At 37.7% G+C, this 27,883-nt stretch overlaps 1 protein-coding gene across 1 annotated transcript; it reads right to left on the bottom strand.

Moving 5' to 3' along the window:
- Window positions 1–39: 39 nt before the first annotated feature.
- Window positions 40–27,747, bottom strand: tmem184a (transmembrane protein 184a). Its single transcript, XM_072443019.1, has 8 exons — window positions 27,523–27,747; window positions 21,222–21,387; window positions 16,952–17,042; window positions 14,301–14,376; window positions 9,942–10,033; window positions 7,759–7,928; window positions 6,274–6,471; window positions 40–373 (listed from the first exon to the last, which is right to left on the bottom strand). The coding sequence occupies exons 1-8, from the start codon at window positions 27,745–27,747 to the stop codon at window positions 144–146; spliced, it is 1,248 nt and encodes a 415-aa protein (XP_072299120.1). The 3' UTR covers window positions 40–143.
- Between the last annotated feature and the right edge of the window lie 136 nt (window positions 27,748–27,883).

The raw sequence follows: 27,883 nt of genomic DNA, 5'->3' as shown, positions 1-27,883 counted from the left end.
TTCTTTCCTAGTTGCAGAATTTACACATAATAATCCAACAGCCAGTTTTTTTTTACCGTTATTGTATCATGAAACACATTCATTTTGGCGTGATGTTGCTATGGAGCCGTTTCCCTGAGGCTCCAGAATAAAGATGATGATGCCTAGAACTCGTCGTCGGAGGTGATGAGCATGATTTTGTCGGACTTGCGGGGTTTTCCCGCCGTGGTTTTCCCGTTGGCGCTGCTGGGCGGGACCACTTCCTGCATGGACTGCTGCGTGTACTGTTGGTAAGCTGGGGAGAAGTTATGGATGGCGTCCTGGACCATGTCCCCGGGGTTTATGGTCTCCTTCAGCCCGCTGGAGATGCTCTGCATAGGAGGCATGTTGTTCTCTGCGGGAAAGAGGCGGTGACATGATAAGGAGAGAGAATGTGAACCGTTAGACCCGACATTTAACCCGGAGGCGAGTCCAGGCATGGGTGGAACTGTATTTCACATAAAAGGCGTTTTATTGGCCCTCAGTGCAATACTTTTCAGTACTTTGCCTGTATATTCAGTAAGAGAATGAGAATGAGAAATTCACAAACTAGACGTGGCTTTGGCTGGAAGGCGCAACATCAAACAATGAATAATAACAGTAAAAACAAAGTGCAAGAAAATAAGATGCAGTATGTGTAAGAATAAAATAGGCTTAAATAAAATAACACAATAAGATATTCATTAAGAATTTAAAATTTTCGTGACAGAATTGGTTTTATTTGATGTATAGTTTGTATTTTATTCTAGCACTTTGTAGCAAATTTGTAGCAATATGTTTACACTTTGCTGAGTGAGATGCTACAAAATGTAGTTCTAAATGTGTACCTTGAATGACGATAAAGTAAAAATGCATAATAGAGAAGAAAAAAACATATATAAGTTGCACTGGAGTATGAAATGCAGTTGCAAGTGTGAAAATAACATATAATATCACATATGAGTCGCTCTGGAGTATAAGTATATATAAATAAGTATAAGTCGCACCCCGGCCAAAACTATGAAAAAGGTGCAACTTATAGTCCGGAAAATACGGTATCTTAAATACAAAAACCCTTAAAAAGTGTATTTTTGTGAATTTACCACAACAAATGCATTCATTAATATAAATAAAAAAGAAAGACAGACAAAGATCAAATGTTTTCAAAGAAACCTAATCAACACGATCATGTTTCACATTATAAACACTCTGCAACATGTTTTATAAGAAGGTCCAATAAACATCTGTGCTCGGCTGGTGTCATTTACCTTGAGACTTAATGCTGGGTGTGTTTTACAAACATGATTAAAAACATTATCTACACAAGTAAGAGCGCTTTCTTTAATTGGTGCAAATACGAGACATCCCTGATGTAAATAGAGCGTAAAGGATTATATTCCACCTTATCACAGTAAATAAGGACTTTTATAGAGACAAAATTGAAATGCGTGTCTCATATAATAAGTAGAAATGGAAAAAATATATAAGACAATCATAATATGTTAAATTGGGCGTGAATAAAAGCAAATGTTCATTGTAACATTCAAACAAATAGTAAGTTTAAAGTAAAAACAAAATAAAATATGTTAATGAAGTAAATAAATGACATCCATAATATATTTATAAGAGTAACTACTAGCGTTAATTAAAAAAACAACAACAACATTCAATCATAACTCTCCTTGCATCAATATTGACAGAAAACACCTCCATCTCTGTGGGGCATGAGCCGAGATTAATTTGTACGAATCCTTTCATTTTTCTCACTTTGAATAACACAGAAATGAGCACAAAAGGCGTCTTTTGACATCGAATTTCCCTGATTGCCGTGTCTAAACGAGCCGAGCTGCTCTCAGCCGCCGCAAGCCGGGTCCAATTCGCTCCACAGCTAAAACGACTCATGAAAGGGGGGGAAACAAAAACGCAGCATTGGCGGTGTACTTTCCTTTCAGGGTCAGTGGCGGCGGTCTGTGCGGATGTGGCTCATGGAGGGTGCGAGCGCGGGAGGACGGGGAGAAGTGGTGAAGGGGGGAGTCAGACACGCTCGGCTGGGTCTCCTCTTACAGCTGCGGCGTTGGCCTCAGAGGGACGGCGCGCCCGGTGGTGAATCCGAGGTGCGACTTATGACCGGTAAACATGAGAACACATGGCTAACACCTGCGCGAGGCCGAAAGGACGAGTGCGTCGTGAATGTCAGCGCTGCGGGCGACACAGTGCGGGGTCTTTACCGCCATCGACTGCACGTATTTAGCGGTTCGACGGACATATTTATTAGTCGACTAGTTATTTTTTTGGGGGGGGGAGGATTTAAAGCGTTTATATTTGCAACAGCAGAAAGGAGAAGGCATGTCGTGAGTTGTTTTGAGATGTGGGTTTAATCTACCGTTTACAGATAAATACGTCGTTTACTAGTGGTTTTCTGTAGTATTTGTAATTGCGTAATCTCCAGTGGTTTTGTGGTTGAATTTGCCAAAGTTCTGATGCAACGTTAAACAAAAAAAAAAAATGCTAAAAAAGATCACAACACCACGTGGTCCACCCTCTGACAGAAATGTACTATTTTGAAATGAAAAGGTTGAAAAAGGCTGATTTTATTCAGGCTTTTCTTAGTCAGTCTAAATTTGGCTTGATGTAGTCACCGTTTTGTCTCTATTAAGTACTTCTTCTTTGACAGAGTTTGACTAATACATATTTGTTTTAATAAAATTGAAATTATCGTGTCAAAAAGTATACTCAAATACCACAATAATATCTATATCGCAGCACTTAAATATCACAACAATATCTATATCGCAGCACTTTAATATCACAATATTATCGCAGCACTTAAATATCACAATAATATCTATATCACAGCACTTAAATATCACAATATTATCGCAGCACTTAAATATCACAATAATATCTATATCGCAGCACTTAAATATCACAATATTATCGCAGCACTTAAATATCACAATAATATTTATATATCGCAGCACTTAAATATCACAATAATATCTATATCGCAGCACTTAAATATCACAATAATATCTATATCACAGCACTTAAATAGCACAATAATATCTATATATCGCAGCACTTAAATATCACAATAATATCTATATCGCAGCACTTAAATATCACAATATTATCGCAGCACTTAAATATCACAATAATATCTATATCACAGCACTTAAATATCACAATAATATCTATATCGCAGCACTTAAATATCACGATAATATCTATATCGCAGCACTTAAATATCACAATAATATCTATATCGCAGCACTTAAATATCACGATAATATCTATATCGCAGCACTTAAATATCACAATAATATCTATATCGCAGCACTTAAATATCACAATAATATCTATATCGCAGCACTTAAATATCACGATAATATCTATATCGCAGCACTTAAATATCACGATAATATCTATATCGCAGCACTTAAATATCACAATAATATCTATATCGCAGCACTTAAATATCACGATAATATCTATATCGCAGCACTTTGGGACATTTGAGAGTGTTTGTCATGGCCACGCCCCCTTTTAGTTGCCTCATCATTGCACTGAACAAGACTTTAGTCGACTACAGCACTATTACATTATGTTTTGCAAAAAAGGGCTAAACATGAAATTGTGATCCGATCCCTAAGACGATCTGCTATTTTGGGTGATACTGGCATATTGTTTCAGCCCTCTCCATCATCAAGCACTTTTCAGCAAACACTCCAACTGGTCAGCCTGCGACAGGAGGATTTAAAGTGCACTTCAAATCACACTGGGTAATTCCATAACAGTTACCTAGCAACGTATTGCACAATATGGTAAATATGTATGATTCTAGACTAGGGCTGAACGATTTGGAGAAATAATCTAATTGCGATTTTCCCCCCCATTATTGCGATTGCGATTTAATGTGCAATTAATTAATACATTTTTTAATTGTATCCTCTTTTTTTCGAAAACGTAATGAATTACTTAAATAAGACCAACACAATATTAGATACATTTAGTGTGAAATATTCTTTCCAACATTTTACATTTTTTATACACGCTGTCAGAATGACAGAAGAGATTCTCACTGAGACGAAAGCATGTGTACTGCTTCTGTGATTGGCCGAAACCCCATGCGGGTTGGGTCCGTTGCTAGCGCCTCCGCCTCCGCCTCGCTAGCTCCGCAATTGCAAATGCAATTAATCGTTCAGCCCTATTCTAGACCATATTAATTATTTGACAATTAAAACTATTTGAAAATACTTTAATTTAGTTGAAACAATGTTTAAAGAGTCAGAAAAATGTCTTCCTTGTACGTAAATACTGCCTGAACACACCATAGAAAACGCTGCACTATTGACTATATAACATTATGGAACGTGACCCTTCAAATGTTGGCGTTGTAAGTTTTGAACAATCAAAGACAAACCCATTCATAACTTTGCTAAAGTTCATTCATGTGGGACTAAATAGCTCGATTAGCAGCAAACAGTCTAATAATAAGCAGCCGACGTGAGCGGCGAGCTACACTGTTATTATGCCTCAGATAGATGGGATTTTTTTACACGAGCGTGAACAAAGGTTGGGAATGAGCTCCAATAATTAGGGTCACCTCAGTTCATGCTTTGATTCTGATATTGTTAAAAAATAAATTGTATGGGAATGTTTTAATCACCAGTTGTCCGAGCATATTAAGCAGCCCAAAGGGATAAAGGGTTTATATCAGGAGAGACGATCGCGGTTATTGATGCCGAGGCTTTAGCGTTGACTTCTATTTAACTTTAGACAACTACATTCTCACTTTTGGATGACACACAAAGAACAAAAGCACTCTTTAGTACTTAATCGTTTTAGCAACACGGGGAATGAAAGCGTAATCTTTAAGGACCAACAAAAAGGGGCTGTGCTGTTTAAACACACCACAATCTGATTAGGATGCGATTTTCTTTAAGATTATTTAAATTACATACAAACTACAAAAGCGGACGTGATCAGAGCGCCCGTGATCAGAGGAAAAAACAGATGACTTTGCGGTTTACATGCCATTTTAATAGTCTTAGAAATAATATCTGGCAATAATCTGATTTTAATTATATGTAACTGCTGCCTCTGTCTTTAGTTTGTGAGAGTAAATAGAGAGAACACTTATTTTATGCTGAATGTTGAATCATTTCAGTCGTTATTGTCTGTCCACCTTGATAGTTAGTTATTTAACAAAATTAGAGCTGGGTTTCGATTCAAATTTCAAGAATCGATTCAATTCCGATTTTTACGTTTCAAAATCATTTTTTTCCGATTTCTCAGATCCTATCCGATTCGCTACGATTTCGATCTGATTTCCGATTCGATCCGATTTCGATTCGATCCGGGGGTTAATGTTATTAAAAATGTATTTGAACCGTTTCCTTCACTTCATGACTGTGTAGAGAAGCAACATATTAAAACTATTATTATATCAATATTAAACAGCAAATCTTACAAGTATTGGTAGTTACTGATGGAAGACTGATGAAAAGGTTAAGGGTCAATCTACCTTCAAGAAAGATAATCCAGGAGTCCTGAATTATCTTTCTTGGAGGTAGATTGAAGTTCACTGAGGGAAATGTAGAAAATAATTTTAATTAAAAAATAATAATAATAATAATAAAATAAATAAAAAAAATAAAAAAAAATCGATCTTTGGACATACGAATCGATTATCGGTCATTAATATGCGAATCGATTAAGAATCGGAAAATCGATTATTTCAACCCAGCTCTAAACAAAATTTGATATTCATTGATTAAAATGTTCCGTTATGGGTGCCATTTTGAGGACTTTTGACAGTTCAAAAGATATAATATTATGTTTTGAATAGTTAATTACGTGAATAGATATCATGTTACATCACTGGTAGATAATTGTTTATAATGTGTAAGGAGAAAAAAAGCTCAACTAATTTTAAGTGTGTGAGGTGCAAATGACAAAAACTAGTTATTTTGAGTAACTACGCTTAAAAGACAATATGTGGACAAAATAAGCTGTCACATTAAGCGCTACAGGACGGTACGGTAATGTTTTTGCCTCCCATTCTTTACTTATAAGCAGCCGACAGTAGCACAATTAGCTTTTAGCATTTGCACAATTAGTAGCAGGATTAATGCAATGTTAGGAAGATAGTTAGGCAGTCCTTTTAACTGAGAGTACACGGTAAATATTGTATATAAATGATCTTAATGCGTGAGGAAACGTGAATGAACCGATCGAGGCAAAAGGAAGAGGAGGAGGCTGGCTCGCTCTCACCTGGCTTGTCGTTTTTCTTCGCCTGGTAGACGGTGCACGTAAAGGCGTAACGCAGGGCGATGGCAGCGAAGAACATTTCGATGCAGATGATGAAGTTCTGCCAGCCCGCGGCCACTGTCCCCGCCCCCACCTCCTGCCCGTCGATGAAGAGGGCGTTGGGGATGACGCTGCAGCGCTCCAGGATGGCCAGCAGCATGCCTGAAATACACAGACAACTGTTAAAGCTTTTATTGAAATGTGGGGACGGAAGTACATGGAATATGATCAGATCGTGACTAAAATGTAGAATTTAAAGAATGTTTTAACAAATTCAGAATTAATTAAGAGTTAAGAGGTAGGAATTGTCATCTTAAAATAAAAAAACACAGGTATAAATGCCATAGCTTTTTAATTAAAATGAAAAGAATAAGCGTTTTGAATCCACTATATATGCATTTCTAATCTAATCTAGAAATGTTCCATTGTTGGTATCTTATTTCCATGTAAGAGTTAAATTATAGCAGTTGTCCTCATGTGTAAGAATCCCTTGATGTAAAATGGCTGCCGAAAGAAAAAGAAAGCCGTGACCCGAGAGACACGGTATAAAACTAGCTGACTGAAAAAAAAGAAAATCTGCATTTTGTCAAAATGACGCCAAATGATTTTATTTTTCTAATATTTTGCCGTCTTTTCAAAAGCGCCGAGTTGAATAATTTTATCGCGCTGGTCAGCTAATTCTTCATCCCAAGGGACAAATAATGCATTGCACGACGCTTATACGAAAATATTTTCAGTCCTCCATACGCTTCTGTATTGAACAGACCATGTAGGAGTAAACCTATATTTCCTTTATTTTTCTTGGTTTGCCTATATCTGTCCACTGGAGTTACCGTTGCTCATGTAGTTCTGCGTCATGGTGTTGCTTCATATTAAATTTGACCTGCGTTTTGCATTCTGGGACAGAAACACACCCAGCAGTGTCATCACAAACAAACATGGCGGCGCCCATGTCGCCCGCATGTTCGGCATGTTCCCCCCGCTCGCTTTTGCTACCAAAATAAAGGATAACGGCGTATAACAGGTTGATTGAAATATCTTAAAATCGGATTGATCGAGACGTTTTCCGTCATTGACTGTTGAAGCCTGACCCCTGGCAGTCACTCCAAGTCAAAAATGGTGACGATTTGGATCTTTTTTTTTTGCCTACAAAGTAAAAAAAAAAAAGAATTTACCTACCGACCGACCGATCCACTTGAAAAAAGTTGGGTCGGGTTACAGCAATCATACAATGTATTTGGGTCAGCCTTACGTTATTAATGAGAGCCGTTGAATTAAATAGGCTTTCTTTTCCCCACATTTTTTCAGGCAATAGTGATAAAGTATGTCGCTTGTGTTCCACTGTATACGGAAGAAAGAAAAAATGCTCACTCGCCTCCAAAACATCCAAAACCACACTGTCAACACCAAAATGTAAAATCTGTAAAAAAAAAAAGGGAGAAAACTTGCCTTGCCAGAAGGAGAGGAAAATGACCGACTTGATGGTGAGGAACTTGAGCACGGGTTCGAACGGGCGCAGCAGGTCGCTCGTGGCGAAGAAGAAGACGAAGAGCGCGTACAGGGACAGGCTGACGGAGAAGTTGTAGATGATCATGATGTACAGGTATCCTCCGTCAACGCTGCGGACAGAAAAGAACACGCGCTGATCAGGCGAAACATTATGACCACGCAAATAACGCAGTAGAGTAACACACACTTATGTACATTAGAGGTGCAGTATGCAGGAATGACATGCACGATTAAATGCAAGTTATTGTATTGTTTTGGTAGGTTTGCAATGTAAATACGCAGAGGAACGACATAAACCAGTGCAGCCAACGTGAATAAACGACTGAAAACAACATTTAAACCTTTGGCATGTGCTGCGATAGTGACGACAGCATTAAAATATCGTCCGAAACTGCAGCTTTTATAGAAACGAGTCGGTTTGTTGTGTACCAGGTTGCGTATTAGGCACGCGGCCAACTAATGTGTGTACTTGAGACAGTAAAGTATCGGCGTTTGGAAAGCGCAAGCACCGATTACATGTTGCTCTTCACTAAATATACACATGTACATATGGGAACAGGTGGTTAATAAAGTATTCGCTCTCACTCCATGAAGCATTTCAAAGTTGCACATTTGTTTTTTTTTCATTTCTTCGTCTTCCTCGAACGCTTGTCTCTAAGGAGCCGGCTGTGAATACGCTAATTACTCCCATGAAGCTTTCAGAGCAAGAGAAGAGAGGACAACAATCGTGAATCACCGCCGTCGGGTGAAAAAGAGATGTATTTCTTGTCACTAACATTGTTACTTGAAGTGGCTAAAAGTGATTGGAAACGTTTGTCACGAGGTTCAGGCACGTGTCCCCATTGTTGGTTCTTTAAAAAGACACGGAAGGAACAGCGGAATAATAAATATGTTGAGTTTACGGCTTCGGAGGGTACGCTAAATACAATGACACAATTATCCTCTTCAGCGGCTGCGACTCCTCGTGGGCCCGCGCTAGATGAAGTAAAAATCACATTTGGCTGTCTGCTGGTCTCAATATAGTTTGATATTCAAAACTAATAAACTCAAATGAAACAGCGCTTCGCAGGCCGCAAACGGAGGGTCTTCGTTTCAAATTATAACACGTGCTGTTCGCCTGCGATTCAGGCTCTAATTATGAAGTTTGATACAAAGTACAGAAATTCAATAGAGAGTTTTCCCCACGAGGTGCGCGTGGAACGTGATTATAGCGAAGGCGTGAGCGCATCGGCACATTACAAACCAGGAGGAAGGAGTTATGGCGGTAGCATTTTTAATTTCAGTAAAGGCGAGGGCGATATGGACAAACATGAATATCCATGATTGTTTTACTATAATATTCAGATGATATTAACGCAGTCTATCAAACGCAAACTGCAAATTAGTTTTGTTTAGTAGTGTAATTTGCAGTTTGTTTTTGCAGCCTTTCTGGAATATGTTTGATCATAAGACAATATGTATTAATTAATACGATATTAAATTGTAGCATTTCTACAAAACAAGAGCATTATTATGAATTTATTTCGGTACAAACTAGCTTCAAACCTATAGAGAAGGAAGTTGAACTACAATTATTACTTGAAAAATAGTGTAAAGATACATAGCTAGAAAAGGTAAAGCTAGATTTTGTGGTTTATTATTAAATACGTTATTTATACACAGTACAAATTTAACCTGTAGATTTATTATCATTTAGAAGTCATTTTTTGTGATTCACGTTTTAAAATCTGCTCTAAATTCAACATTTCTCCAAACAAAACAGAACAAATAACATTCAGAACAAACTTTAAACGTACATTTAAAATTGTACATTAATTGTAAAAGGACTGGGGCAATAATTATAACCACAAACAAAAAATGTGAACACTGGCACAGTCGATTCTGAATCACCCCGATCACGACGAATGTTAAAAGTGACAATAATAAACAGCAAAGCACCTGCACATATCTAAGCGGCAGGTTCTTTCTACTTGAGCGTTCCGACTCATTTCAATGCACCTGCGCTCTGTGTAGAAGTGATACCATTATCTCTATTCGCACGTTGTCGCCCGTGTGCATAAACAACAAATTATGCTGCCGGCGATGGCACGGACGCACCAGACGATACGCGGCGAGCGGCTCACCTAAAATCCCCGTCGTGGTATTTGCCAAAGGCCTGCAGGACGATGGTGATGACGGCCATGATGGGTTTGACGACGCAGAACTGGAGAGTGGCCTGAAAGAACAAAAAAACAGAGACCGAGACATGAAAATCTGACAACGGGCGACGCACCGAAACCCGCTCCGGTGTCAAATCAATTATAACGCCGTCCGTCAGGCGGGGGGGAATATAAACAAACAAGTAAAAAACGTATTATTCCCCCCATCTGTTAAATTAGGTGGAGGACCAAAATGAGATTAGAGCATGTCTCTCTTTTTGTAAACAGCATTGCACTTGACTGTAACTGACTTTTTTGTATTTTCAGATAATATAAAACACATGATCAAAATCTGCCCCATAATAAAAAGGTAGAGCTCAGTTGTGATTATTATGATTATTATTATGATTATTGACACAGAGAACAAACATAAGGTATATCGAAAAATTGCATAATGGGTTGTGATGATTACTTAATATCTGATGAAAAATATACACAAAGACCAGGAGTGGGCGTAAAAAAGTATACATCACAAGTTACATAGAGCCTGATTTTGATTAGTTCAAATTAAACCTTGTATTTTTTATTTTTTTTTTGTCTTTGAGAGTTCTTCTAGAAGTTAAAATTCACTGTGAACACTTCCCCACGTTGGTAACCACTGAAACAGAGAAATAGTGATGATATGACCAATATGGCACGGATGAGATCACAATCTACAAAAAGCCGTACTCGACGTTGTTTTGGCCAAAAAGCTTGTCTCGCCCTAGACACGATGGATGGACTAACATCTGCAATGGAACGCTTGACCATCTCAGAAGCTACCAATGTGAAGAACAGGGGCTTTTGACTCGTGCTTAACTGTCCAGAGATGGGGCTGAAGGCTCCAGAGACAGAACAGCTTCATAAAAGGCCAAGATCAGAGGAGAGCAAGTCAAGTCCATGAGAAACATGGACAAATACACGTCTCAAGAAGGACACTGGCAAGCGGCAACCAGTCCAGACCAAGCAGAGACCGGCGCAGTCAAATCAGAGACCTGCTAAGCCCAAACATCTGGTCATCAAGGTTCAACATGGGGGCAGGACCGTGAAGACCCACCCACTGACGGACACGCTTGCCAAGGCCCCGAGAGAGAGCCAATATGCACAAAGGTCCTTCACGAAGAACCGCCTGGAGACAACGAGAATGGTCCAGGAGAGAGGTTACATCACCAGGAGATTCACTAGGGACACCAAGAGTAGATGAACAAGATCCTTCAACTAACTCTCCTTCTGTTCATGAGCCGCTCAGGAATGACAAAATAAAAAACATGAACAAATAAGTCTTTGGCCAATTACAATTTGCTCCTTGCATGTTAACCTATTAGTACTTCTACTCCAAATACTTCCCAACCTCCCAAATACTTCATTTATTTGCCAAGACTACATTTATACACTGTATATTGTCCATCCTTCAACACAGCAAACACAATCATTTCACTAAGTATTCTGCAGCGCTGCTTCAAACTTAAATTCACACAGGCAGATGACATCAGCCCTGGGGACAGCTGTGCGGGTCAACGTGGATCAGACAAAGTGCCATCAGAAAACATCTTATCAGGGATTTGCTTTGAACCCGTCACAGATGAAACAAAGTGAATGTTCTAGTGCCAACCTGCCGCTCGCTTGCCTCTTGAAGCCAATAATCGTCGTGTGGTTCTGTTGACGTGCTCAGTATTGAAAACACTATTCCAATTTACAGTTCTTCGATCAAACAAATTGTTCCCGGTAGAGACTGTGTGCATATCGTTTGGAGACTTGTTTTTGTATGTCAGCAATGACACAAAAGAACAAATATAGTGTTTGTGTTAGTGTTGAGTGGTGGGATTAACTAGCAGTTATTTTTAGTAATTTGAATACATGGGCAAAAATACAGCTGATCTTATTTATATTAGAGGATTAAAAGCTAGAGTGTGGTACAAAGATATTTTTATTCTTATTCTATAAATGATAATAGGGCAGGACAAAAGGAACAATAATTAATATCTTCTTTTGAGGGATTATCTCAACGAAGATTTTCAGTTGATATTGTAGCAATCCATCAGAAATGTTGTAAATGTCCTGGTTGCGGTTAATGATCACACATAATAAAACATATTGCATGTCTCCAAAACAATGATTTTAATATCCCAACTCTAAACATATATTTTTAGAGTAATCTTAGATGCTTAAATGCTTTGCAGTAGCTTTGTTCCCACTCAAACTCATCAGTGGTTTGATCCTTGCTCTCACCAGTGTTTTCTGCTGTTGTGGCTTAACCAATCAGTTCTGATTACAATGTTATGATATTATAACCAATGAAATAAAAAAGCCGTTCAAGTTTCATCATCTTCCTCGTTGCCCTCCCAAGAGCTGCTCGCCTTGAGGTCGGGCCTCATGACCAGACTTTAAATGCTTAACAAAATGTGTCCCAAAGCGTTCTGTGATACCAAGATAAAACAACTGAATATGTAAAAACAGTTGCATATTTTATTTGTTTGCAAACGCTTATCCACCAGCCTTATCTCTGAGAGCCACAGTGACTCAAGGCTGTAGCTCATATCAGAGATTCACTTAACCTTTAATCACATAATGTTAACATGCTGCAGGACCAAGGCCAGTGGATACTCTCATTCTCATTGCGTTAGTGATTGAAGTTTGTAGATTAAGATTTACAAATAGAAAAATGTGTTTCCAAATACTAATAAGTTAATAATATATAGCTACAATGCATTAAATTAAGGTTCTGGAGGTGCAGTAATTGGCTAAAACGTTAAAGTCTATACTGTAAATGTAGTTGCAAACTAATAATGGATTTTTATGTTTGTAGTGAATCAGATTTGCCAATTATTATTACGTGGCTTTATCGTCCGAATGTTTTTGTTTTCAGCTTATATAATATTCTAGACTGCTATTTGCAAATCAAAATCAAGATCCGAAATTTAAGTAAAGTTTAAATTGAGTTAAATTGGTAAAAACAATAACAAAATCTATTTTCTCTGACATAATATATAATTTGTACTTTTTTATTATGACCCTGTACACACACAGCCATCTTCATTACGCCACTATATTAGTTCATATTTTCATTATCATATTTAATTATATAGTACTAGTGCTTCGATTTACCTTTTCTGTACGCCTGCATTTACAACTTTGTGTTGATTTCTATTTATGGTCCTTGCTCACAGAATGAAGTTAATATCTCAAACCCAATATACCTTTGACACTATAACTATGGAGCGATGATGCATTTTCACACTTCTCGTGACAGTTTAACTTGTGCCTGTTTTCTTTATAGTTCGACTCTCTTTCTAAAGTAGGCTGTTGAGAATTCCCAGCACGAGCGGTGTTTATCAGCTTCTGCTCATGAAAAAGCCAATTCACTCCGTGGTGCATTTTGTTTTGAAGACATAACTCTCAGTTTCAATCTGCATCAGTGAGAGCGGCTGCTGCTGGTGCTCCCCAAAACAACAGGGCGGCAACAGCTCGTATCATCACTCGCAATTGTTATCAAGGCTCTTTCACTTGGCCTATTTTTCCAAGTGCTTTTTTCCTTTTTATAAATGGCTTCATGTGTCCTTTGAAAAACACGGAGCCAGTTACAGCATCTGCCATTCAACGTCTGCACTGGGGAAATCAATGCTCTGAATAGCATATTAGCAGAACTCCTTTTAACAATTTACTGTATTTTATGAAACTGAATAGTCATCGATCATCACCTACGGCGGAAATTGCATGTCTGCAAATTATAAAATGTGGCTGCCGTCGACTCGCACGCCTCAACAGAAAAGGTGAGTGACGTGTCTTCCACAAGGACACCAACAATAGTGATTGAACCGGGGCTGCAATTATTTCATTCAGTTACTCAAGTCAAACAATTAATTCTATTGTACAGACATTTAAAAAATACATTTGAACCAAATACATGTTGAAATATGGTGAATGAAGGCTTCTAAATGAGAACAAAATCACAAATAAAGTGCATTAATGATGAAATCTGAACTAGTTTATTCCTTTTTGCCATTTTGATTTACTCTATGCCACCGTCTTTGAGATAAAACATATTTTTGCATGTGTTTTAAAGTTTAGCTAGTCCAGTTAACAATTACAATTATTAAAATATGATAATTTTAATAGTCGACTAGTCAAAATGATTTAGATTAATCGTTGCAGCTCCAGATAGAACCAAAGGACTGCTGATTAAAGTCAAACATCTCTAACAAATGCAACAGATTTATATCAATGAAAAAGTGATCAGGCCTGTAACCTCAACAGTTGTTTTTCATGTTGTGTGTACAGTGGTGTTGTCAAAAACACAAAGCTCACCTGTTTGCAGAATCGTAAAAAGCCGATGGAATAACTCATCCCGTTAAGACAGCAAGTGCCGTACAGCATACTGGACCTGTGGAGACAAAAATATGTTGGATTATTGAAAAGGAAAGTAATAATGAACAATGAATCGACTACTTATAAACATGTCAAAACAGTACCTCAATGTATTTAAGTCTAATCTGTGACCTGGAGGTATAAATTAACATAAAGAAATAGTATCAAGCGGCGAGTTCGTTGCCATCGCCACTATTCAACAAAACCTACTGAAAAAGACACATTCTGCATCAAAGAAATGGCTTTATTGATCAACATGTAAATGGTTATCAGCGTTTGCAGCATGATATAAAGAAGAATCAGATCTGACAACAAAACTATTATCGATCACGTCTTTCTGGCAATAGGTCAGGCTGCTACTGAAATGCTCTGTGGGAAAACTCCAACACAAGAAGATTAAGGATTTAGAGCAAGTGTCTGGTGTGGCCGTCACTTAACCCAAGCCTTTTCTCAAACAAAGCAAACAGTGAGGAGCTGGTTCACATATCCTCCAGTACACCAGTTAATGCCAGTTAAGAGACGAGAATTCTGAGTGAATCGGTCAGAAACAAATGCGATGAATAAAGTAAGAACATTAACCAGAACTGTAGAAAATACGGCTGCTATAAAAAGGTTTATAATTATGTATTTGAAAGAGCAGCTGAATCGAACAGCAACTAAACCATTACAGTTGCTTGAATTATTCTGGTCTTTTAACTCATAAGACAGTAATAGGGATGTCAAGATTATATAGTGAATCGATAATTGTGATTCAATGGGTCCCATTATAATCATAAGTACTAAAAAACAACATTTGTAACAAAAAATAGTTGTTTCAATTAAATTTACAATCACAAAAATGAAAACTTAAATGTAACATACTTTTTCTTTGGCTGTTTATGTCAAATTAACTTTACTTTTCATTCAGGAAGTTTGATTTCATAAAGTTGATCACATCCTCAACTTTGGGAAGAAAATTAAGGATTTCAATGTTCATAATGGAGTCAATAAATAGTAATTATAACACTACAAATGTTGAAACTACAAATTGTGAAAGTGTAAAATGCTCAGGATGATAACTTTCTAGTTCTTACTATTAAATCGTGTCCTAAATAATTACGATTAACGGAATAATCTTGACGTCCGTAATTGGAACCTGCCATTTTTACCAGATGTATACATTTATCCATGTTGTGTGCACATTTTCAAACACAGCTGCTTATTTAAAGCTCTTGAACATTTCATAAGCCAAAGGAGTTCATCACGAGGCAGGAGAAGACTTACATCACCTGAAGAGCTGAAGATTAGATTTAGCACTGAACCAATTATAACACAGATTTACACACTGTATTTACAAAACAAGTGAAATAGAAAATACATTACATACAGTACTACTGCCGCTGCACCTTATATTCTTATTCCTTAATGTCTTTCACTTACTGTTTATGTCAAGACAATATACAGCCAAACTTTCTCAAAACCAGAATACCATTTAAAACCAACAATTAAAAACACTGGCATATAGACCTTCATTTGACAAACAAATCAGGATTTGCCTGGAAGAGTCCATGGACCAGTCAGTTTTACCAATGTTGCTTTTAGACTGATAAAACCAAGACATAAAAGAACAATCGGGAAAGATAACCACAAGGATATTTGAGTAGAAGTAGGCAGTATATTGAAAATCAAATATTGTAAATATAGAGTATATTGTATATAGTGAAAAATGCTACAAAAAGAACCGATTAAAAAACTACTGGTATAAGGTTATATTTCTGTTATTTTGTGATGCATTTTACATTTATATTTCACATTTGTCTGATAATTAAACTTCAACTAATATGTTTAAAAGGACACATATTCTACAACATTTATCTTTTAACCATGCGCTAACATTGTTCCTCATGAAAAACATACCAGAAGTAGCATTTAGCTTAATTCACGCTAGTTTGATAAATTAGATAGTCCTCTCCCCTCCGAGCGTCAAAAACAGTTCTGAATCTCCTCTATAGCTGAAGTTTTCGCAATCTGTGACGTGGCTCAGAGAAGCTTCTCTGCTGTTTTCAAGTCCATAAATCATCGCCCAACTCATTCTGTGGGTTTCTCCTATCTAATCACGATCAATACAACTACCCTACAACAAAGCCTCTCAAAGGAAACGTTTACTCAATAGCATGTTTAAAGGCTAATAACAATTAAAATAATGCATAATATTAGTCCTTTGAAGACATGTTTCAACACATTTCTGTTGGATTGCCAAAATATTGTTTGACTATCATCACCAATCCATGAAAAGTGTAAAGTGCCTAAAGAGTAATACAACCTTTGAAGCTTGCATAGAGTGAAACTTTCACTCCACAGAAAGTTTGCTCTCTGCACTCTCAATGACATTTTCTAGATGGGGTGCACTGTTAGTTTTGTCATGTAGTTGAGTGAGTAAAAGCCGCTCTCCTAAAACCAAATTGCACTTGTAGCACAGCACTTAACGCCCCAAAGTGAAAAGACTGATCAGTCAAAAGGCATTTAGTGGAGAAAGAAAATTACCTTAAACGTTGTACATTTGGTGTAATGGCGTATGCTTGACTGTGTAGGATTAAAATGTGAGCACTTACTGTATAGGTTTTCCTCGAATCTCCGACATGATCGCACTCTCTCCTCCCAGATACTCAAAGGAAAGGCTCAGGAAATTGTAAATGACGAATGCTGGAAGATGGGAAAAAAAGGACTTTTACATTCTGCATCAATTTACAGTAGCCACATATAAAATGACCTAAAGAAAAATGCTTCATGTTTGAGAGTAGGACTGTGCTCAATATATTGATATCGTGAAAGACCGTGACAGACTTCTTGACAATACGTGTATTGCTACAGAAATGTGTATTGTGATACTTTTAAACAACATGAAGTCATTACAAATTGCAGAGTTCTACACTTCTGAACCTACAGAGTGCTGCATCGAGGCGGAATTTTTAACACCGGTTTTAATGAACCAAGACGTGAGGTACAAGCAATACCCAGTTAAAAGCCTATCACTTATTTGCATTTTCTATTCATTTAAGTGAGAACTATGGACAACATGTTTAGGGTTTCAGTCACATGACCTTTCCCTGTTATTCAGCCCATTTTAAGGACTTTTGACCTTTCTACTTACCATAATTTTTCCCTCTCAACCCAGTACTGCTACAAAAACGCCACTTTGCATTGGTCGCTATAGTGGAAGTGCTAGCAGATGTTTATTTTGACCAAAAACCCCCCACAAAATTAGGGTAAGGTTAGGGTTAGTATAAGGGTTATGCGTTGTGAGAGCTATTTCCAAATTCTGGCTTTCATGATTTGCGAAATGTCTCTCCCCACTCTCCACCTCCATTTTTCTGCATAATCTTAACAATTGCGCGATACAGTTTTCTAAGGTTTATTATGAAAAGTCTTTACTAGGGCTACAAGATGTATCGTAATCAAATTAAAACTCATAATTTGAATGGTAGCGATTAGCCAATCACAAACAAACAAATGACTTAAGATTTGCAAACAACAAAACATTTTCTTATCGTGTATAAAAGCTGCAAACTCCTCTACGTGTTCTGGACGTGCCTAAAAAGCAGTCCAACAATTAACACCATAAATTGCAAATCTAATCGCAACCGCAAAGTTAGAAAATTGCTCTTGGATACATACTATGTTCAGCCCGAGCATTTACCCTGAATTAAATTACTTTTGACTAATTTAAGATGTCTGAAAGCTTTCCCTTAGCTATTAAATCCACACAAAGAGACATGTTTCGCTTTAAAATGAACAACTGACCTCTTTTTAAACACTAATGCTTTTACTCTTGTTGATAGATACTGAGAAACGCTGCGAGATAAGACTTCTTCGTCATACACATGTCGCACTGTCCATTAACTCAAGCCGATCCCAACACCCGGATTATCCTTATTCTCCTTCAAGCACATCTTCATTTAAAAAGGTCAAATTACCCCTTCAGAGAAAACTCAAACTGATAAAAACAATTTGTTCTACATTTGGAGACAATTGCTAATTTGGTCTTTACATTAGTATACTTCTGAGGGCTCTGTGACTTGGAAATCCCCGACTAATCCTTTGTTGCTATTTAAGGGGGGATTAAAAGGAGCTAATGCAGGGGCTGTCCGGTCGGGAGCAGCTTCATTAAGTTTCAACGCACTTGTGCTTCTCTCACTGCTGCGCGCTATCACTCAACAGCAAAATGACTCAAAGCAAACGGGACCCTAATCTTTTTGAATAATGTATGTTCAACTTTCCTGCTATGCTTGAATTACAATCCTTTGGGCGTACGTTTTGCCACTGGTGAAGAGCAGTTTTTACACACGGTTTTTGACGAGTAAAAAAGGTCCATACGCAACATTTAAGAGACATATATTTGAGGTATAGATTTAATAAAACCAAAATAGAAACCACACACACAAAAATACAATAAGAATGTATTAATTAAAGCTGCACTTCTTTTGATAAATCGATAAGAACACCAAATGCTCTGGATTGAATGTTATTTTAATACGTTTGACCTAGATAAAAGTAAAGTGATGCCGTTTGAGGCCATCTTCATCGAGTTTGCAGACTAAATGTTCACGTTTCCGTTGTCATTTTAAAATAATTGTCTGAGCCATAAAACACAACATGCTGTGTTTGCATAGTCCAGATAACGATTATTTGTTTCCTGAATTATTTTACAACGATCTCAACAATGTTTTAGCTGCACTTTGTAACTTGGTTCCGCAACACCGCTTTAAATATATCTCACACTTATTCAAATGTAGTTTTTTCATGGCCTTAAGTGTTTTCATGGCCTTGAAAACCTGGCGGTGTCACCCGCTTGTCTCCATGGGGATAGATCATTTAAATGTCATAAAGTAGAACATTATCTGGAACGCTTTTTCAAGGAGACAAGCAACCTCCAGCAGAAAAAGTGAAATAGCCCCTCTTTAATGCACGATTATCCATGATACACATCTTGTAAACAATAGCCTACTGTACAATTAAGCTTAAAAAATGCACATAGAAATACAATATGCATAATCACAGTCATGAAAGGCGTTCCTGATTATATGCTTATAGTCAGGTCTCTGAACAATAGAAAACAATGGGTGTATAAAAAAAAAAAAAAAAAAACTGGTTTGAGCAGGTTTTTTTGTACCTACATGTGGGTTGTCGTAGGTATATGAGCTACAAAAGGAAACGCTACACCACTGTCAGCCACAAAAGCAGGAGGTCAGGGTAAGGATGCCTCAAGGGCCAAAAAGGAGCTACTGGAGCTGCTGGTTGTTGTGCCTTTTTAGTGTGTGTATTTTCTATGTTGTTAGTGTTTGTTTGTCTCACTAAAAAGCAAAAAATGTATCAAAAGAACAAGATGTCAAAGATGTCAAATAAAAGAGCAGCACACAGACTACAGCGAGGATCTATAACGTTTTACTGAGGCAGGGGGCAAAAGAGCGAACGGCTAAAATGACATTTAGAAAGAGCATTTTTCTTTAGGAATGTCTTGAATATTTTCATCTGCAGCCGCCACTGCCATTTTCTTGAATTGCACACTGAAAAATATGAAAACTTCCTCCTGTAAGACGGCAGACGCAGAGCTATTCTTCATCTGTTGGATTTGAGGTTGTGCGGTCATGAGGTTCACATAATAACGACCTCATCGCAGTTATACAACCCACGCGCTTTTCTGATTTAATTATGGTTCTGATTGTTGTCTAGGCCGATATCAACTCATCAACTCGAATCGATGTTTATTTTCCAGTACTATACTCAGGGACGTCAAGATTATTCAGTTATTTTGAAAATCGGGATTATTTAGGTCACAGTATAGTCGTGAGAACAAAAAAATTATAATATTGACTATTTTAGAAGCAAAATTACGTGGTTTTAATTCAATCTATAGGTCAAAAATTACAACTCGACATAAAGTACGTTTTCATCTGGCTGTCTTTTGTCACATTTACAGTTCAATTTTGTAAAGTTGGTCAGAAACTTGAGAAATTGTAATGTGTTAGAAGAGATATCACACAGTCTCAGTAATAATCGTGAATAACTGTTAAATGGTGTTGTTTTTTCTCACAATAATCACAACACTAACATTTGAAATCTCTAACTACACAAAAGATCTGAGCTATAACAGTGTCAAAAACGGACTTCTATGACTCATTATAGATACTAAACTTTCATTCTGTTATTTTTTTATTTATTGGAATCATCCTGGCATTGTTGGGTTGTTGCATCAGTGGCAGAAAATAGTTTCAATATTATTATTTATTAAACTGTTGTTTTGTTAGCGTGAAAGTCACATTGTGGTTCATTTCAGCAATTTTTGGGTAATCAATAACAACAATAGCAGCAACAACAACAGCAACAACAATACAAATATAATAATAATAATAAAAGTGCATAAATAATAGAAACACAAGTAGATAGTTGCAAATAACTGATTACCATATTTTCTGGACTAAGTCGCACCAGCCAAAAAATGCATAATAGAGAAGAAAAAAACATATACAAGTTGGACTGGAGTATGAAAGGTGGTTGCAAGTGTGAAAATAACAAATAATATCACATATAAGTCGCTCCGGAGTATAAGTATATAAGCATAAATATAAGTATAAGTCGCACCCCGGCCATAACTATGAAAAAAGCGACTTATAGTCCGGAAAATACGGTCGAAAATATTATCTGTTGAGTATATTGAATTGTAGTTTTATCTTGCATTTTTCAGTAACCAAGCAATTTCGCTGGATCTAAAGTCTTCTAAAGTCTAAACCTAAACCCAACTTTATCTAAACCTTAAACCACTGGACTGAATCGACCCACAATATCGACCACAGAAGAGACCGATCACCTTTGCCACTTACATACCTTCATAGCAGTCCCGCACGGAGTCAAAATAGACGTAGTACTGATCGTTGCTGATGAAGAGGAGGCTGAGCCAGGAGTCGAAGGCGTAGACCGGCACAATAAACAGGATGCGGATGATGTAGCGCTGCTCGTTAGGGACGGTGTACGATCGAAGATGTGTGTAGATCTGTCGCCGGGAAACAAACAGAGATATAAATGATGACACAAGTGAGCTTTTCTTTAGAGATCAATATTTTCAAAACACATTCCTAAATAGAGACACCTTTGTTGTCGCATTACGGCCAGCACAAAATAAGCTCTTTTTTATCTATTGATATTCATAGGAAAGAGTGGGATGACGGCTATTTAAGTTCAATCAGTAATGTATTTCCGGGAAGGCTTTATCTAACACGGTCAGAATATAAAGTTAAAGCAATAAAAGAAATGATCACCACTCACAGTCAGAACCATATACTTTTACAGTGTGTACTCTGCTGGGAGGTGGTGCCATTAACAAACTAGCCATACGTTTTATCTATCAGGTAAGGCTTTAAGCCCGATTTGCCTCTCCATATGTTCGGGAAGCTTGTCTGGAAACCCAACTGACGTATTTCACCATGTATTCCATGAGGAATAAGTTATTTTCTTTGGATGGAATACAAGATCATCGTTTTGGCCAGACAAACGGGCAGCACTTCTAAGTGATTATTTGTGGTGACACTTCTCATGTCTGTGAGGCCAGGGCTATTCTGTTGTGACTATTTGTCGGGTCACAGATCCAAAACCGCTAATCAACATCTTGGCTATTTAGGATGTCACATGCAATCACCTTTACAGCAGCCAATCAGAGCAGCTAGTGCCAAGCTCTGTTGCCTAGTGATGACTCAAACTGTAGACTAAGTGGAGGACACTTAAAAAGTTTTTCGTTTATGCTCAACGCTACAATGAGTGTAACAAGCTCCTAACCTCCAGTGAATACACTGCTCCTGTGGCCTTTACAAGCAGGATTTAATACACACATGTTCATTCTCCTATTCTTTTTTATTATTATAAGATTTGTTTATGCAGGGAAGGCCCTTGAGAGCAAGCTCTCATTTACATCAGCACAATGTTAACACATAAAAACATTTACACAATTAGAAAATATACAAACAAAAGAAATATAGATAAAACGTTCAATTAAAACAAATGTTATAAAATCAATTAAAACAAGACCACTGGCCACAGAAGCCGTTGTTTCAAAACATGATTCATTTCTAAAGAAGAATTACAGTCTGGCTTTAAGATTAATTTTGATGAATGGAGTGAATGGAGCTTCAGTCGTCGTAACCGTAATAAATGTTGCAAAATGCCTGCGGTATGAATATGTTTAAATCCTCCAATGTGCAGATAATATTAATGAAGATGATGCAAGAATAAAAGCAGAATTTCAGTCACAATTTTGACATGTAAACATCTAAAAAGGCACAGGGACCAATTAGATACTCAAGAACCTAGGAAGAGAATAATTCAACCCACTACTTCCACTACCGCTGCCAACATAATTTAGTATTAATATTAGCCTTCTAGTAAAATAACTAGCTGGAGACAAAACTTGAGAAACCAACCTAAAGCAAAGGTTGTGACATGTAAAATGTTTTCCAAGCTTTATATTCAATCTCTCCCTTTTGGATTGAACATTGTGCAGCGAGCAGAGAACATTTTGTGCCACTGTTTGGCCAGTGAGCCTCTCTGCCACATGCAGCTTGATTAAACGCCCATTACACAGTCGCAGTGAAGGGCGATCACTGGGAGGTTGGATTTGGACGCTCTCTCGGCATGCGGACGAGTCGACTGTGACAGATGTTCCCCCGTTTCTTTAGGCTAGAGAGAGTAGTTGACATGACGACGGATTTAGAGCTTTAAAACTTTTAACCAGGAGGGCCAGGCGAAGTGAATAAAGATATTTTGTTTTGCGTTTTTCTTTTGGGGTTTACTGCAAACTACTCAAAGTAAGGAGGTCATACTGCCTTCTGACTGGTCAATTGGATTAATAAGCAGAATAAAAAATTTAAAATGCATTTGTAATTGTGATGCATGCGATTATTTGATCTGAATAAAGTTTGTATCTTACATCGGCAAGTAAGCGATAGATTTTCCCATTTAGTCGACACGTCAAACGATTATTTCAATTGACTTTTTAAATACATTTAACCAACTACCCAAAACAAATAAAGGTTGAAATATCATAACTGAAGGCTTATAGATAGAGAACATTTATGAATACAATATATAATTGATAAAATCAGAACGTTTTATTCTTTTTTGACATTTTGATGCAATAATGGCACTGTCTTTGTCATTTATATAATGTCTTTTAGTATGGTTTGAATGTGTATAATTCAGATTACAATTATATAAATATTTTCTAATCTAATAGTAGATTGATGATTAGTTGAATAACCTTTGCAGCCCTAATATACAAAGTTTAATTGTGACAGCACTTGAGGGATATCAAAGCAGGTAAACCACGAGGATGAGTCAATTCTAAGGTTTAAACTTGGATTGAGTGTTTTCGTCGTGTCGTTGCGATGTGTCTTGGCTCTGAGTCCCCCGGCTCCGGCCCCGCCCCCCGGCTCCGGCCCCGCCCCCCAGCTCCGGCCCCGCCCCCCGGCTCCGGCCCCGCCCCCCGGCTCCGGCCCCGCCCCCTGGCCGGCGCCGTACCGCGTTTACACAAAGGAGGAACTCATGAAACTGAGGAGAACAGTCGTCTTACCCGGAGATCGTCACGTTATCCCGTCGCAATACTGACCTAACCTAATACTGATGTGCAATTCTGTCGTATGTGCAATTGCTGTTGGAATTCATGTGCAATTCATGTGCAATTACTGTGAAATTCATGTGCAATCTATGTGCTGTCGTGACACATATTCATGTGCAATTACTGTCGGGATCACATGCAATGGTATTTATTTATTTATTTGTCTATGGGAGTTTTTGTTTATAGGAGATCTTCTACTGAAAGTGTTTTTCAAACTTCCTATAAGTGATCTGTTCTTCTGTATCTACCTCTGTATCTACCTGCGTTGCACCAATGAAATTTCCCCATGTGGGACAATAAAGGAATATCTTATCTTATCTTATCTTATAAACGTATGACAAATCTGATTGATATAAATCTTAAAAACAACAATAAAAGCATGAGCCACTTTAAACAACTTTTGAACATGGCGCGGTTACAAAAAAACGCTACGGTAAAATATTGCTGAAGCCGAGTTTTATAGTTTCATCGAGCCGCATAGGGACTTGCACCGAGGGAGACGGAATGAGACACACTTCACTGATAACCCGCCTTAAAAGTATTGGCAACCGCAGCGGAGAGGATCTAAGGTCATTGTCTATCTGCGCTTAGTATTCAGAAAGTGGGTTTTAGAGTCCGTGGCAATTCTCGGGAGTCGACGTCAATGAAACGGCGGCAGCATTGCAACACTCGGACCATTTCCCCCCCCTCCCCGTGTGACAGCGCACTTCTCTCCTGGGCCCGTTCCAGTATTTATTTGTTCAATTAAAATGCCTTAGGTTTGCCAAAACAAAGGCTGTATTAAAAAAAGCAAGCAACAAATTGAGCGCTGCCTGAATTGCTGTTGCTTTTTCCCTACATCTAGCACTGTCCATATTTTTTTAAATGTAGCCATAAAAAAAGACACCTGGGCGCATTGTGAGATGTGACCACATGCTGGGGAACACATCGTGGCTACTATTGCATTGGGGAACTTAATAACAACTCGATACAAAATCAAGTAGTAACGTAGCTCTTCACTAAAACGCCGCGATCGTGACAATGGCTCGGGAATGAAGCTGTAAATGTTGTCTTAATATCAATTGATTTTCCTGCTGATAATACAATGCGCTCCACAGTATTCTCGGCAAATGATAAAGCCATAATGATAAGCCATTATCCGCGCGCAGTGGGTGACGCCGCCACCCTCGCGAGAACAGTCATTTACAGCGGCACGGCAACGGCGCCAGGATAAAAGATGGCGACATGATTTTCTGGTTATTGTTTGGGCTCGTGCTTTTAGGCTCAACACTTAATTTCCTTCATACAACAACGTACTTTGTTTACTTTATAAAGGGGGCTGCTGAAATTAAAGTGCATTGCTTTCTGTCGTGTTCAATACGAGATGAGTGGCATGTCACTGTACGTCACTTTTCTGGTGTAAGGTGCTCGTCTCCATGGAGAGGTTAATGCTTGGTCTAGAATAACCCACTTTATGGCAATTAAACTATCTCCATCGAGACGCCACGAAGGCAAATTACAGGTCAGTTCTGCGGAAAGGCAAGGGAAGGCAAGGCAAGTTTATTTGTAGAGCACATTTCATACACAAGGCAATTCAAAGTGCTTCACACAGCAGGAAAAATGCATTCAAATCACAAAGAAATTACAGAAACAGAAATACAATAAAATTAACTAAATTAAAAATTATCAATCCAACTGATTTTCTAAACTAATAAAATCACAAACAAAAGAGAAGAGTGCAAAGATAAAAATTAACTACAATAAAATTAAAAATTATCAATCCAACTGATTTTCTAAACTAATAAAATCACAAACAAAAGAGAAGAGTGCAAAGAAAAAATCCTTTCAGTCATATGCGCAGCTAAACAAAACTGTTTTTAGCTTAGATTTGAACATTGTCAGAGTAGAAGCCTGTCTCACATCTTCAGGAAGACTGTTCCAGATTTTAGCTGCATAAAACTGAAACGCAGATTCCCCATGTTTTGTCCTGACTCTGGGCACCAGCAGCCCGCACACATTAAAACTGTATTTTTTTCAGCAATAAAACCCCCTGTAATTGAATGTGTTTTGCTGATTATTGTTTGAGGTCTGCCGTATTTTCCGGACAAAGTCACACCTTTTTTCATAGTTTTGGCCGGGGTGCGACTTATACTTATATTTATACTTATATACTTATACTCGGGAGCAACTTATATGTGATATTATTTGTTATTTTCACACTTGCAACCGCATTTCATACTCCAGTGCGACTTATATGGGTTTTTTTTCTTCTCTATTATGCATTTTTTGGCTGGTGCGACTTATAGTCCGGAAAATACGGTGGTTAACTTCCTTCATAAAACAACTCGTAGAGATGTAGAGATGTTAATTTATTTCTGTAATCACTCAATCTATAAACGCATTACTAATACAAGTTATTGTTCATTACGTCTAGTTCAAGAAATACAATACAATTTAATATTACACAAAGTCGCATCATAATTATGATCAACAGAACTAAAAAAATGAATGCCGAATGCTCTCTCCCGCTCTGTTGTGATGTGCATGTTGATTTGAAGGTTTTATGCTGGCCTTTATGCAAAACTAAACTATTTGTCCATGTTGGGAAGTCTTTTTTGAATGATTTTAGTTAGATTTTCTGCATTATTCTCATTTATTTATTGAAAGTTCACCTGTCAGTGTGACCTCCATTGCAGAGACACTGGACAAACACCTGAGGCAAAAAGGCACTGAATAAACCTGCTCCGAGAGTTACACGCCCGTGTAGTCATGCAGTTATTAAAACCCACTAACACTAACACAAGGTTACATCCCTGTTTGTAAAAATCCTTTGTAAACACAAGAATTTGTTTTAATCCTCTGGCAAGGGAGGTACAATCTGCCTGTCTCCAACTGCCTCTGATTACACACGGCTATTATGACTATTATGGCTGAGTTCTGCTGGACGACATTATGATAGACAGAGCCATATGCACCCATTTTAATTTCCCAAAGTGTCAATTTTGTTTAGAAATCTTTCTCGCTTTGTTTTGGTTGGTTTGTGGTGCAAATTGTTGGTACATAGGCCAAGTAGTGGAGTAAATCTAACAACTAATTTGAAATGAAATTGTTAAACACAAATGTTTTAGTAAGAAAAACTATAGAAAAGCCTTAGCGTTTTAAACATAAGTGACTACACCAGCTGCTATATGTACTACAATGCACAGGAAATGTTTAGCTAAAGTAAAAAATCATCATAGTCAGACAAACATAAATGTTTGTGTTTATTATTGCATTTTTCTAAGTATAATACTGCAAAAATAAATTCAAGAGTTTAAATTAGATCAAATCAAATATGATGAGTTTGAAGTCACTAAGTTGGATGGTTTTTATGTGTGAAAACAGGCCAGATATTAAACATGTTATACTTTTTTCAACTTTTCATTCAATATTTTTTTATTTTATTTATTTAAACAGAGAAGAACTCGTGCCCTGATGTGAGCGTAATCATGTGATGTGTGTTCCCGATGTTGCAACAGATTGTCAGATTCCGAGCAGACTCACCTGGTGGCATGTTATGAGCAGGGCAGCACAGACAAACAGGCCGGACAGCGCCTGAGCTGGCAACGTGTTCAGGAACATATTGTCCGCCTCGATCAGGGTCCCATTCGGCGTCTGGATAATGGTCATATTGGACCTGCTTGTGCCGTCTGGAATAACTGGTGCAGCCAGAGGAACAACCGAATGATTCCCATTAGAAGGCTCCATAGCTTCAAAAGAACTATTCATCTAGGAGAGAGACATAAAGCATCAGTGTACAGGGTCAAAGGTCACGACACAAGTCCCATTAAGATGTATTACTGGACACAAGGAAAAGCTGGACGTATTATCAGAAGTAATGTCTTCACGGGATGGCCTACAAATG

This window comes from Eucyclogobius newberryi, unplaced genomic scaffold, assembly GCF_026437365.1.
Source record: "Eucyclogobius newberryi isolate DKJ021-1_F unplaced genomic scaffold, fEucNew1.0.hap1 SCAF_13, whole genome shotgun sequence".
In the NCBI taxonomy this organism is placed as follows: Eukaryota; Metazoa; Chordata; class Actinopteri; order Gobiiformes; family Gobiidae; genus Eucyclogobius; species Eucyclogobius newberryi.
The sequence above is the reverse complement of the archived record's forward strand: the minus strand, read 5'-3'. Positions and strand labels throughout refer to the sequence as shown.